General features: G+C 43.8%; 1 protein-coding gene across 1 annotated transcript in view; it reads left to right on the forward strand.

Annotated features, from left to right (window-relative positions):
- The window catches only part of Col4a1 (Collagen type IV alpha 1), a 70,072-nt gene that overhangs the window by 16,492 nt on the left and 41,243 nt on the right, over window positions 1-12,337 (forward strand). Inside the window, exons 9-11 of the mRNA XM_080267891.1 lie at window positions 201-295; window positions 1,386-1,572; window positions 10,534-10,727. Coding sequence (XP_080124017.1) covers window positions 201-295; window positions 1,386-1,572; window positions 10,534-10,727 — 476 coding nt within the window. The remainder of the gene's footprint in view (window positions 1-200; window positions 296-1,385; window positions 1,573-10,533; window positions 10,728-12,337) is intronic.

A 12,337-nucleotide genomic window follows, 5' to 3' on the forward strand; every position in this document is an offset into this window, starting at 1 on the left:
ACACACACACACACACACACACACACACACACACACACACACACACACACACACACACACATTAGGAGTGATTTAGTTTAATCTTGAAGGGTTTACCTGTCTTGAGAAAAAGGCCAAATTGCTCCAGCTGCTCAAAACTTCTAACATGTGGAGAGTGGATTGTTCCTTCTAGGTTCAACTCTGCTTGTGTTTATTTTCAGGTGGACCAGGACCCCAGGGGCCACCAGGATTGCCAGGAGAGCGAGGTGCAACAGGACGACCAGGACAGAAGGGCGAGAGGTGCTTCTCTGTGCCGGTCAGTCTTCTTTCTCTCTCCCTCTCTTTCTCTCTGGTTCTCCCTCCACCCTGCTTTCCCTGACCTTGCTTGGACCCTACTTCACCCTGTCATTAGGTTTAGAAAATTGGTCAGGGTGATCATGATGTCATTATATCAGTTCACAATTTTTAGCTGGTGCATAGTGATAGGTGCATGTAATTATGATATTGTGTTTTTATGTGCAACTCTTATTGTCATGTGTTGCAGTGTACTACATAGCCTCTGAAACTCTTCCCTACAGGGGTCCCTGCACCATGTTGGTCAGTTATACATCTTTTCATGTTTACTTGCCATATTTTACTTAGTTTTTAGACCTCAGTGACGTAAGTCTCCTTAGTTATCGGGCTTGTACTGTACTGAATGCTGAACAGATTATCTGAATTTAAAAAAATATATTCAGTACTGTATATCACTTGTGTTTTTGCCTCTCTCTATGAAAACAGTATGTACAGTGTATCTGTTGTGTTTTGCCACCTCCTTGAAAGCATTACTGTATATACAGTGTATCTCTTTTGTTTTTGTCCCTTTCATAAAAGCAGTATGTACAATTATATCCAGTGTGTGAGTGCCCCCTCCTTTATGAGAATGATTCATGAATTTGGCTTTATTTTTGTAAATTTCTTCTGGAAGAGAAGTTTTCCAGGCTCTTAGTCTTTGATTATTTAATATTTGTGTACTTAAAATAGCAGAGTAATGTTTTTCTTATTGGAGTAAGAGCATCTCTGTTCTTAATTGATTGCCATGTAGAAATGTTAGTGATAGCTGATGAAATTTTCTCTAAAGTGACTTCATGACCTAACAGAGAAAAAAATGCATTTTTGGATATGCATTCTGAAACTGAGACATCATATTTTGTGAATATAACACCTTAATGAGAGTTTGCATATGCTGATGGATAAGCTTAATTTTTATGAATAGTATTGTTTAAGTCATAACGTGCATACAGTGTAAAAGCTTCCCACACACTAACCATATCTGTTTGTAAAATCTGGACTATTACAAAGTATTTCTTACTCAATAAGAAATCTGTGAAATGATCAAAGATGATAACATTTGGTTGCTGTCACAGGGTCCTCCTGGTGATAATGGTTTACCAGGACGTGATGGTGTCCCAGGGTCGAGAGGATCTCCAGGACCCCCAGGCCAAAGGGGTATACCAGGAGACAGTATTGATGGTATTCCTGGAGCTCCTGGAGACCCAGGCAGCATTGGTGCACCAGGTTTCCCAGGGAATCCCGGCGTTGATGGAATTCCAGGTAGTTTAGTAGTAGTATTTATTAGGAAGACTTAAAAAAGTAGGCTTTATTTCAATTCAAAATCCTTTTTAAGTCCAGAAACCATTGTAGCATCTGCATAGATAAAGTACTCATATTTAAATACTGTACACATTTCAAGAACATGATGACATTTTGGAACTGTTTAGTTAATCATATTCTATTTCGGATATATAACAGATAGGTCTGTGTTTTCTCCTTGCCAGTGATGGGTATCGTATATGGAACCAAAGTACCATCTAGCAAATGAATAGCTGGGTGGGCATAGTAAAGAGTGACTGAAAGCAATTTCAAGTGAAATTATTTAACTTTTTTTTTTTTTTTTAAATATGAGAGGCACAGAAATGCTTTTGGTTTAGATAGACTTAAGAGGATGCTGAAAGGAGTCTGATTGTGGTACTTATAAAAGTCACCTGGGAGTGTTGTGGAGTTCCCCCCCCCCCCCCCAGGATGCGCAGTTTGACAGCGAGATAATGCTGATTTTATGTGTATGGTGTGTCGGGGTGAGCAGGTGGAGATTATCAGACGTGAAAGGATTGAACTTGCTGGTGAATCTCTTGGGTGTGTGGAAGAGTTTTGTTATGTGGGAGACATGCTGTGTGCTGGAGGTGGGGCTGGAGCTAGCTCTGTGGCTAGGGTGAGAAGTGGTTGGAAGAAGTTCAGGGAGCTCTTGCCTCTCCTGACATTGAGAGGACTCTCCCTACGTGCTAAGGGGTCTTTGTATGCAGCGTGTGTTAGGAGTGTAATGCTGTATGGTAGTGAGACCTGGGCAGTGAAGGAGGAGGATATTCGCCGGCTCAGACATACAGAAATGACAATGATTAGGTGGATGTGCAGTGCGTCCCTGCGTCCAAGGCCTGGAGGGGCTGGGTTTACGATGGAAGAGTTGAGAGGTAGGATGGAACTGGAATGTATTGGTGTTGTGATGAGGAGAGGTAGATTGAGATGGTTTGGACATGTGGAGAGGATGGGGGATGGTAGTTGGGTGAGGAGGGTGAGAAGTGTTAATATTGGGGGTGGGGTTATGAGGGGTAGACCGAGAAAGACATGGGACGAGGTCATTAAGTGTGACCTCAGGGTTAAGGGACTGAACAGGGAGGCTGCAATGGATCGTGCAGCGTGGAGAGCCGCCATTAGGTGACAAAGGCCGACACGTGCAAGCATGTTGGAGCCTTTAAAAACAAAAACGAAAACGATTATTTTTTTATGTGACCAAGTCTGGGCATAGGCTTCACAGCCTGGTTTCAAGGCCCAGTAGTCCTCCTATGTACCGTACATCTCTGCATGTCACCACTTTGGCGCTAATACCCACCTTCCGTACTGAATACATGCTAGGGTTGTCTCATACAGGGCTGGTGTATTGGTATTGGCGGGGGTGTTTTTACGACACGTCGGCGGGTCTTCTGGTAGATCAGTAAAGTCTGATATTTATGAAATCCAAATCCTTAAACTGTTCCCTGCCCCAGCGGGATTTGAACCCGGATCCATTACGACTGCAGGCCAACTCTCTACCAATTGAGCCACCGTCTTCCTGAACTTCCCTGAAAACCTGTATATGGAGCCAATTTTTCAACTCATACAGAAGTAAAAAGTTTTATGCCCAAGGTTTAGAGCTTGAATTTACACACCTTATGCCACAAACCAGAGCATTTTAGACTTGGTTCATGAGCTATAGCCCATCAAAGTTGAAAAAAGTTACCATTCCAAGAGGGGCGACTCCAGTTTTCTGTGTGTTCCCACCCTTCCCTCCCTCATTCCTCCCCTCCCATGACCTTCCTTACCCACTCCCATCACCCCCCCCCCTCTCTTTCTCCCCTCCCTCCTACCCCACCCTTCAGAAGTTTCCAGCTCAGTGTTTTTTTTTAACAATAGCATGCAAAATAATTATGTCAGTATTCCTCACTCACTGTAAAGGACATGAAAACAACAGCAATTTAGCATGCAAGCCATTATTGTGAAATACTGGGACACCAGGGTCAGACTAAAAATAGCCAGCAATATTGGTGCAGGCCATATACTATGGCCACATGGCTATTTCTTCTACTGATAAAGCAGATCTCTACTGATCTCTACTGATAAAGCAGATCTCTTTGCACAGACTTTCTCCTCCAATTCCACCTTAGACGATTCCGGTGCTGTTCCTCCATCACTTCCCCCCTCTGACTTCCTCATGGCTGACATTAAAATTTCTTCAGTTGATGTATTTTCTGCCATTACTGGCCTCAGTACTAACAAGGCATATGGGCCTGATGGGGTCCCTCCTGTTGTTCTCAAAAACTGTGCTTCTGTGCTTACACCCTGCCTAGGCAAACTATTTCGCCTTTGTCTGTCAACTTGTACCTTTCCTTCTTGCTGGAAGTTTGTTTTCATTCAGCCAGTCCCAAAGAAGGGTGACCACTCCCAACCCTCCAACTATCGTCCAATTGCTTTAACGTCCTGTATTTCAAAAGTTTTCGAGTCAATTCTTAATAAAAAAATTTTAAGGCATCTTTCCTATCACAACCTTCTTTCCGATCGTCAGTATGGATTCCGTCAGGGACGCTCCACTGGCGATCTTCTCACCTACCTTTCAGACTCCTGGTCATCCTCCTTTCGGGACTTTGGCGAAAGCTTTGCCATTGCACTTGACATCTCAAAGGCTTTCGATCGAGTCTGGCATAAATCTTTAATTTCCAAACTGCCCTCCTACGGTTTCTATCCTTCTATCTGTACCTTCATCACTAGCTTCCTTTCTGGTCGTTCTATAGCTGCTGTCGTAGACGGCCATCGTTCTTCTCCTAGATCTATCAACAGTGGTGTTCCTCAGGGCTCTGTCCTATCACCAACTCTCTTCCTTTTATTCATCAATGATCTTCTAAGCTGTACATCTAACTCTATCCACTCATACGCTGATGACTCCACCCTTCACCTTTCCATTCGGTTCCCGCAACGCCCATCTCAACAGTTACTTCAAGAAACAAGGGATGAGGCTATGGCACACCTAATGTCTGACTTGGCTCATATCTCTGACTGGGGTAAAAATAATATGGTTGTCTTTAATGCTTCTAAGACTCAGTTCTTACACCTATCAACCCGACAAAATCTTCCACAGGTATACCCACTAATGTTTAATAATATTCAGATTAATCCTGCATCATCCTTGAACATGCTTGGGGTTTCATTTACTCGGGACTTATCTTGGAAAGATCATATTGCATCTCTTGTAAAATCTGCTTCCAAGAGATTGGGTGTGCTAAGCCGACTCCGCTCTTTCTTTACCCCTGCACAATTGTTGACTCTATACAGGGGTTTTATCCGCCCCTGTGTGGAGTACAACTCTCATGTGTGGGGAGGCTCCCCACATACAGCTCTTCTCAATAGGGTGGAGTCAAAGGCTTTTCGTCTCATTAACTCTCCTCCTCTTACTGACTCCCTTCAACCTCTGTCTCTTCGCCGCACTGTTGCATCTTTATCTCTTTTCTATCGCTACTTTAATGGTCACTGCTCCTCTGAACTGTCTGCTTGCATTCCTCCACCTCTACGACGGGCGCGTAGCACCCGTCTGGCAGCAAACTCTCATCCCTTTTCTGTCCAACTCTCTAATGCAAGAGTTAACCGTTACTCCCAGTCTTTCATTCATGCAACAGGTCAGCTCTGGAACTGTCTCCCTCTGTCTGTATTTCCTCCTGCCTATGATCTCCAGTCTTTCAAACGCAGTGTGTCCAGGCATCTCAAAATGATCGGATCTTGAATTTGGCTCTCTATTGTATTTTGTTTTTCTCTTGGAGGGAACTGTTACTGCGGGCTCATGGCCTTTGGTTCCTTCTTCCTCGCATAAAAAAAAAAAATAAAAAAATATATATAAAATATAGCAAATGCAACAATATTGCAAAGAAAAGCATTTATATATATATATATATATATATATATATATATATATATTGCAAGATGCCATAATCCCAAAAATAATGGCCATTTGACTTTGAGTTATTTGTTTTACAGAGAGGGGCACTAACCCTCCACCAACCACTTGTTGACACGTAGGGAGCACGTATGGTTTGGTTATATGGTTACCACCCAGCGTTGTGAATGGTTTCTTGGCTTACAGGAAACCATATGGCTTGCCACTTAATGTAAAGCCACCTGTAATGGAAAGAAAAGCAATAAGAAGTGACAGGAAAGATGGGAGAAATAGGAAGAGAAGAGGGCAGGCACAGAAAAAGAATGATAAAGGCTAAGGAAGAAGTAGGCAGCACTGCATCAAGTGAGTGGATGATGGTCGCAACCACCTACCACAGCATATATATATATACACTATACATATGTCAAATAACGAAGTGGGTAACGTAGAAACGGAAAAAAAAAAAAAAAGAAGAAGAAGGATAATCTATCTATCTATCTATCTATTGCCAGACGCCTCAATCCCGTTTGGGGTGGCCACAAACAAATTGCCTCCAAGTCGCCCTGTCCCCCGCCATTTCACTGCCCTGCTCCCAACTCACACCTCCCTCTCTCATATACCTCTCCACCCCATCCCTCCATCTCATCCTCGGCCTCCCCCTCCCTCTTCCCCCCTCCACCTCACTCACATACACTCTCTTTGTCAGTCTTTCACTCTCCATCCTCTCCACATGGCCAAACCACCTCAGTGTGTTCCTCATAACGCTTCCTATCACATCCACGTCCACACCACAACGCTCCTTTATATCCTCATTCGTCAGCCTGTCTCTCCATGTGACTCCACAGGCTCCTCTTAAATAACTCATTTCCACTGCTCTCACTCTTGACTTGTGTCCTTCCAACAATGTCCAAGCTTCACTTCCGTACGTTAGAGTTGGTATCACAACACTGTCATGTAGTAACTTTTTCACTTCCATGCTCACTTCCCTGTTTCTTATCACTGCTTTCAAAGAACCAGCAACCTTTCTTCCCTGCTGTACCCTTTCAAGCACTTCACCCTCCAAACCTCCATCCTTACTCATCACACTACCCAAGTACTTAAACGTACTCACATTTTCCAATTCCTCACCATCCAACCTCGCTGTACATTCACTAACTTCACCTCTCTCAAAGACCATCACTTTACTCTTCCCTACATTCACCTTTAGATTCTGTTTCTTACACACTCTCTCAAACTCATCCACCAAGCCTTGCAGCTCCCCTTCGTCTTCACTCAACAACACAGTATCATCTGCAAACAACAGTACAGGGAGTTTCCAAACACTATCCTCTCTCACCAGGGCCACTCCAACATCCACTACCCTACCTTGTACCTCTTTTATTACCCCATCCATGTACAGATTGAACAACCATGGAGACATGACACGGTTGTTCAATCTGTACATGGATGGGGTAATAAAACAAACAAGAAGAAGGATAATGCATAGGTCAAATTGTCAGCTTATGAGAGGATTAGCTCTGAGGTGAGCCACAGTAACAGCAAAATACATTACTTCCCACTCCCACACAAGCGATAGCGGGGCAATTCGGACGCTGAAAATAAATAAAATTTTCTTGAATTGGCAAGGCAATAGTGGGAAAAGTATTCCAATAGACTTGAACATAAAAAATACAGCAAAATATGACAAACCTAACAGGAAAAGCTTGAGACAGGCTGTCAAACTTTTGACACGCAGTGGAAGGGTCGCGAGGTCAAGGGAGATAATTACCTGGGTGCTAATCACAGCTGAGATTGCCCGAGACACAGCTGAAACTCTACACCACAGAGAGAGTGACATCATACGCTTTGATAAACATCCATCCATCCATCCATCATCCAATCCTACATTGCCCCATGAGGAGCGTAGGAGCCCGGGGCTAGGCAGTTGGTCCTGACATTTAAGATGAGAATGACCAGCCTCACTCATCCCTGAGTGGCATTACATGAGCAATCAACCCCAACCATCCCTTGGATATAAACCTTCACCGGCTCAATCCAATTGGAGCGCAATAATTACCCACTAAACCACCAGGCGCCAAAATTTGGTTATATGGTTACCACCCAGCGTAGTAAATGGTTTCCTAGTGCACAGGAAACCATTTGGCTTGTCACTCAGTGTAGCGTCACCCACAGGCTGACGGAAGTGGAAAGAATGAAGGAAAGAAAGACAGAAGAGGGAGTGTAAAGTCACCCATAGGCGGAAGGACAAGGAAAGAATGAAGGAAAGAAAGACAGAAAAGAATGGAAGGAAAGAAGGATGGAGAGGAAAGGGCAGACACCCGAGAGTAGCACTACATCGAGTGAGTGGATGGTGAGTGCCCCCACCTATCACAAACAAAGAGTACAAAGAAATACATCAAAAGGATAAGCATATGCAAAAAACCTTTGGCAGGTACATATTTGTGCTGTTAACATGCTTTTCCCCCAAAAAAAAACATGCAAAAAACATGGAAATTCATTTTAAAAAACATGAAAAAATACACATTTTATGTTTTGTGTGTCGGTGTATGCAATTACACAAACAATAATCTGGTATTGAATGAAAACACGCAACATGAATAGTATGAATAGTAATAATGACATATAATACTCTAGGTGGAGGGGGGTGGGGGTAGAGGTAAGTGGATGGCATACTACAGGGGTTGGTGGGTGAGAGTGGGGTGGGGAGAGGCCTTGAGGGGTGGTACAGGGGTATAAAGGTGGGAGACAGACACTACAAGACAAAGAGGAAAGGCAGAGAGGGAGTATAGGGGTGTGGAGGGAGGGTAGAGGGGATATAACCCTCCCGAGGGAGACAGGGAGGGGGGGAAAGGGGGGGAACCATGGTGGCATGATGGAGGATGATGGGGGAGGGGGGGAAAGGGGGGGAACCATGGTGGCATGATGGAGGATGATGGGGGAGGGGGAGGCAGGGAGCAGGAGGCGGTCAGAGGTGACGGAGGGGAAGAGGGAACAAAGGTATTGGGTAAGAGGAAGGTGGCGAGAGAGTGGTGGGGGAATCACCCCCCACAACCATGGGTAGGGGCCCAGATCCTCCCCCTCCCTACTCAGGACTTGGTTCTCATTGGTTTGCATCGATATACATCACAATCAGGCCAAAACCTAGTGTCTGCAGTTTTGTACAAAGGTTCCTCTATCGATCATATTAAGCATCTAGCGAAATTCCGGGAAAGGATCAATCGATCCTGTTAGTACTGTACTTAGGGGTTAATGCAAGGAAGGAACCAAAGGCCAGGGGCCAGCAAACTGCTCCCTACAAGAAAGAAAGAAACAAGACAACAGAGAGCCAAATTCAAGCTCCAGTCATTTCGAGATGCCTGGACACAGTACGTTTGAAAGACTGGAGATCATAGGCAATAGGAAAGACAGACAGTGGGAGACAGTTCCAGAGATGACCTGTTGCATACGTGAAGGACTGGGAGTAGCAGTTAACTCTGGCATTAGAGAGTTGGACAGCAAAGGGATGAGAGTTTGTTGTTAGATGGGTGCTATGTGCCCGCCATAGTGGTGGAGGGATGCAAGCAGGCAGTTCAGAGGAGCAGTGATAATTGAAGTAGCAATAGAAAAGAGATAAAGATGCAACAGTGTGGCAAAGAAACAAAGGTTGAAGGGAGCCAGTAAGAGGAGGAGTGTTAATGAGATGAAAAGCCTTTGACTCCACCCCATTAAGAAGAGCTGTGTGTGGTGAGCCTCCCCACACATGAGAGTTGTACTCTACACAGAGGCAAATAAAACCCATGTATAAAGTCAACAACTGTGCAGGGGTAAAGAAGATATGGAGTCAGCTTAGCACGCCCAACCTCTTGGAAGCAGATTTTACAAGAGAGGTAATATGTTCTTTCCAAGATAAATTCTGAGAGAAGAAACCCCAAGTATGTTTAAAGATGATGCAGGATTGAGCTGGCTATTGTTAAAAATTGATGGATACTTCTGTGGGAGATTTTGTCTGGTTGATAGATGTAAGAACTTAGTCTTAGATGCATTAAAAACAACAAGGTTATTTTTAGCCCAATTAGTGATGTGAGCCAAGTCAGACATTAGGTGTTCCATAGCCTCATCCCTTGTTTGTTGAAGTAACTGTTGAGATGGACACTGCGGGAAGTGAATGGTAAGGTGAAGGGTGGAGTCATCAGTGTATGAGTGGACTGGGTTAGATGTACAGCTTAGAGGGTCATCGATGAATAAAAGGATGAGAGTTGGAGATAGGACAGAGTCTTGAGGAACACCACTATTGATAGCTCTAGGTGAATGGTGGCCGTCTACAACAGCGGCTATAGAACAACCAGAAAGGAAGCTATAGATGAAGGCACAGATAGAAGGATAGGAACTGTAAGAGGGTAGCTTGGAAATTAAAGATTTATGTCAGACTCGATCGAAAGCGTTTGAGATGTCAAGTGCAATGGCAAAGCTTTTGCCATAGTCCCAAAAGGAAGATGACCAGGAGTCCGAAAGATAGGTGAGAAGATCGCCAGTGGAGCGTCCGTGGTGGAACCCGTACTAACAGTCAGAAAGAAGGTTGTGATAGGATTAAGAATGTACTCAAAAACTTTTGAAATACAGTATGTTAAAGCAACTGGGGGATAGTTAGAGGGCTGGGAATGGTCACCCTTCTTTGGGACAGGCTGAATGAGAGGTGTAAGGACTTAGCCAACCATATGATTGTGGTATATGAGGTGAAATGGAGACCTTGGGGAATAAGGGGGAAACAAAGAGTACTCAGAGTGAAAGACTGAGGTTGGAGAAGTTGAGAAATAGCAGTTTGGCAGGTGAATATGAGCAAAAGATATTTGTGTAGTTAAGGTTAATTAATTGTAAGCAAATAAATTTTGAAAACTTGAGTGCAAATGAGGAGTGTGTAATTAAAAATGCTAAACCTGTAGGGTAAATTTTAAGGGCATTGATGAGTAAGAAAAGTACAACTTAATGGCATGTGGAGGTAGAAGGTATAGTGATAGGAAAAGAAAGAAGTGGTAGAGGTGAAAAAGTAAACCAAGCTCAGACTAATACACAGCTTTATTCATCAGGACGTAATGGAGCAAAGGGTGAACCTGGGCTTGACTGTGAGTGTGGAGAGTGTGAAAAGGGTGTGAAGGGAAGTGTTGGACCTCCAGGCATACCAGGGACACAAGGCCCAAGAGGTCCACCTGGAACTGTTGGATACCCAGGGGAACCAGGTGAGGATGGTCCCCCTGGAGTTCCTGGTAACCCTGGCAAAGAGGTAAGTATGTACAAACTATATGTATGTATATTATGTGTATGTATGTGTGTATGTATTGTAAGCAGCTGGCAAGGGTTGAGATCATGGTGCTTCTCAACCATTAGGGTAGTTAGCATTACATTTGCCATATTCGATCCCCTTTGTAAGTAGCCTTTTTTTTGTTACCTCCTTTTTTGTTTTAAGTACAAAAGAAGAAGATTTAAATTTCACTGCTACCCATAAAACTGAATTGCTAGTGTAAGCCAATTTGCTGCAGCAGTTGTAGATGAAATGTTGTGATATCTTAGATTTCCTCCTTTACTGTAACAAGGACTGCTCGTGTGTTTGTAAAGCTCTTACTTACAGTTGCATGTAACTGAACATTACAGTGTAGTTATAAGGTTGCAGTATTTCGTAAATGTTATAGCATAGAACCTCGTCATTTGCAGTTTTATTTTTATTCACAACTCTCAGTTATTCACTGATTGAATTGAGCTTATCCTGAAATGCCTAGAGCTGGTTTGATGTGTTTCCCTATTTGATTTTATTCTTATGTTAGGTATAAAATCAAGTTCTTTTAATCACTTCAGTCTTTTAATGATTTCAGTCCAGTGACTTATTTTTTAAAGTCTGTTCTTTCAAGACAGTTGTATTCAGGTTGATGACAGACATCCTGTCCTGAAAGGATTTCTAAAGACTACGCCTAACCTCTCCATTTCAGAAGTATCTCCTAAGCTGAATAAAATCATTTAGCAGTTTCGTTTTGTTTTTAAAGGCTCCAACATGCTTGCATGCGTCGGCCATGGTCACCTAATGGCAGCTCTCCTTGCTGCACGATCCATTGCAGCCTCCCTGTTCAGTCCCTTAACCCTGAGGTCACACTTAATGACCTCGTCCCATGTCTTTCCCGGTCTACCCCTCATAACCCCACCCCCAATATTAACACTTCTCACCTTCTGCACCCAATTATCATCCCTCATCCTCTCCACATGTCCAAACCATCTCAATCTACCTCTCCTCATCACAACACCAATACACTCCAGTCCCATCCTACCTCTAAACTCTTCCATCGTAAACCCAGCCCCCCCAGACCTTACACGCAGGGACTCACTACACATCCATCTAATCATTGTTATTTCTGTACGTCTGAGCCGGCAAATATCCTCCTCCTTTACTGCCCAGGTCTCACTACCATACAGCATTACACTCTTAACACATGCAGCATACAAAGACCCCTTAGCACATAGGGAGAGTCCTCTCAATGTCAGGAGAGGCAAGAGCTCCCTGAACTTCTTCCAACCACTTCTCACCCTAGCCACAGAGGTAGGTCCAGCCCCACCTCCAGCACACAACATGTCTCCCAAATAACAAAATTCTTCCACACACTCAAGAGATTCACCAGCAAGTTCAATCCTTTCACGCCTGACAATCTCCATCTGCTCTCCCCGACACACTGTGCATATATAATCAGCATTATCTCACAGTCTACCTCTGATACCACTACATCTCTTGTGCACCCATTTATCACAAACACTGCACAAGATGGAATTACTTCCCACACCCTTGTGGCAAACTGCAAATGGCCACTCTCCCTCATCTTTGACAGAACCACCACCAACCCTAGATATCAT

This window comes from Coenobita brevimanus, chromosome 25 (assembly GCF_032717465.1).
Source record: "Coenobita brevimanus isolate Jiangsu-jjx chromosome 25, ASM3271746v2, whole genome shotgun sequence".
Taxonomy (NCBI): Eukaryota; Metazoa; Arthropoda; class Malacostraca; order Decapoda; family Coenobitidae; genus Coenobita; species Coenobita brevimanus.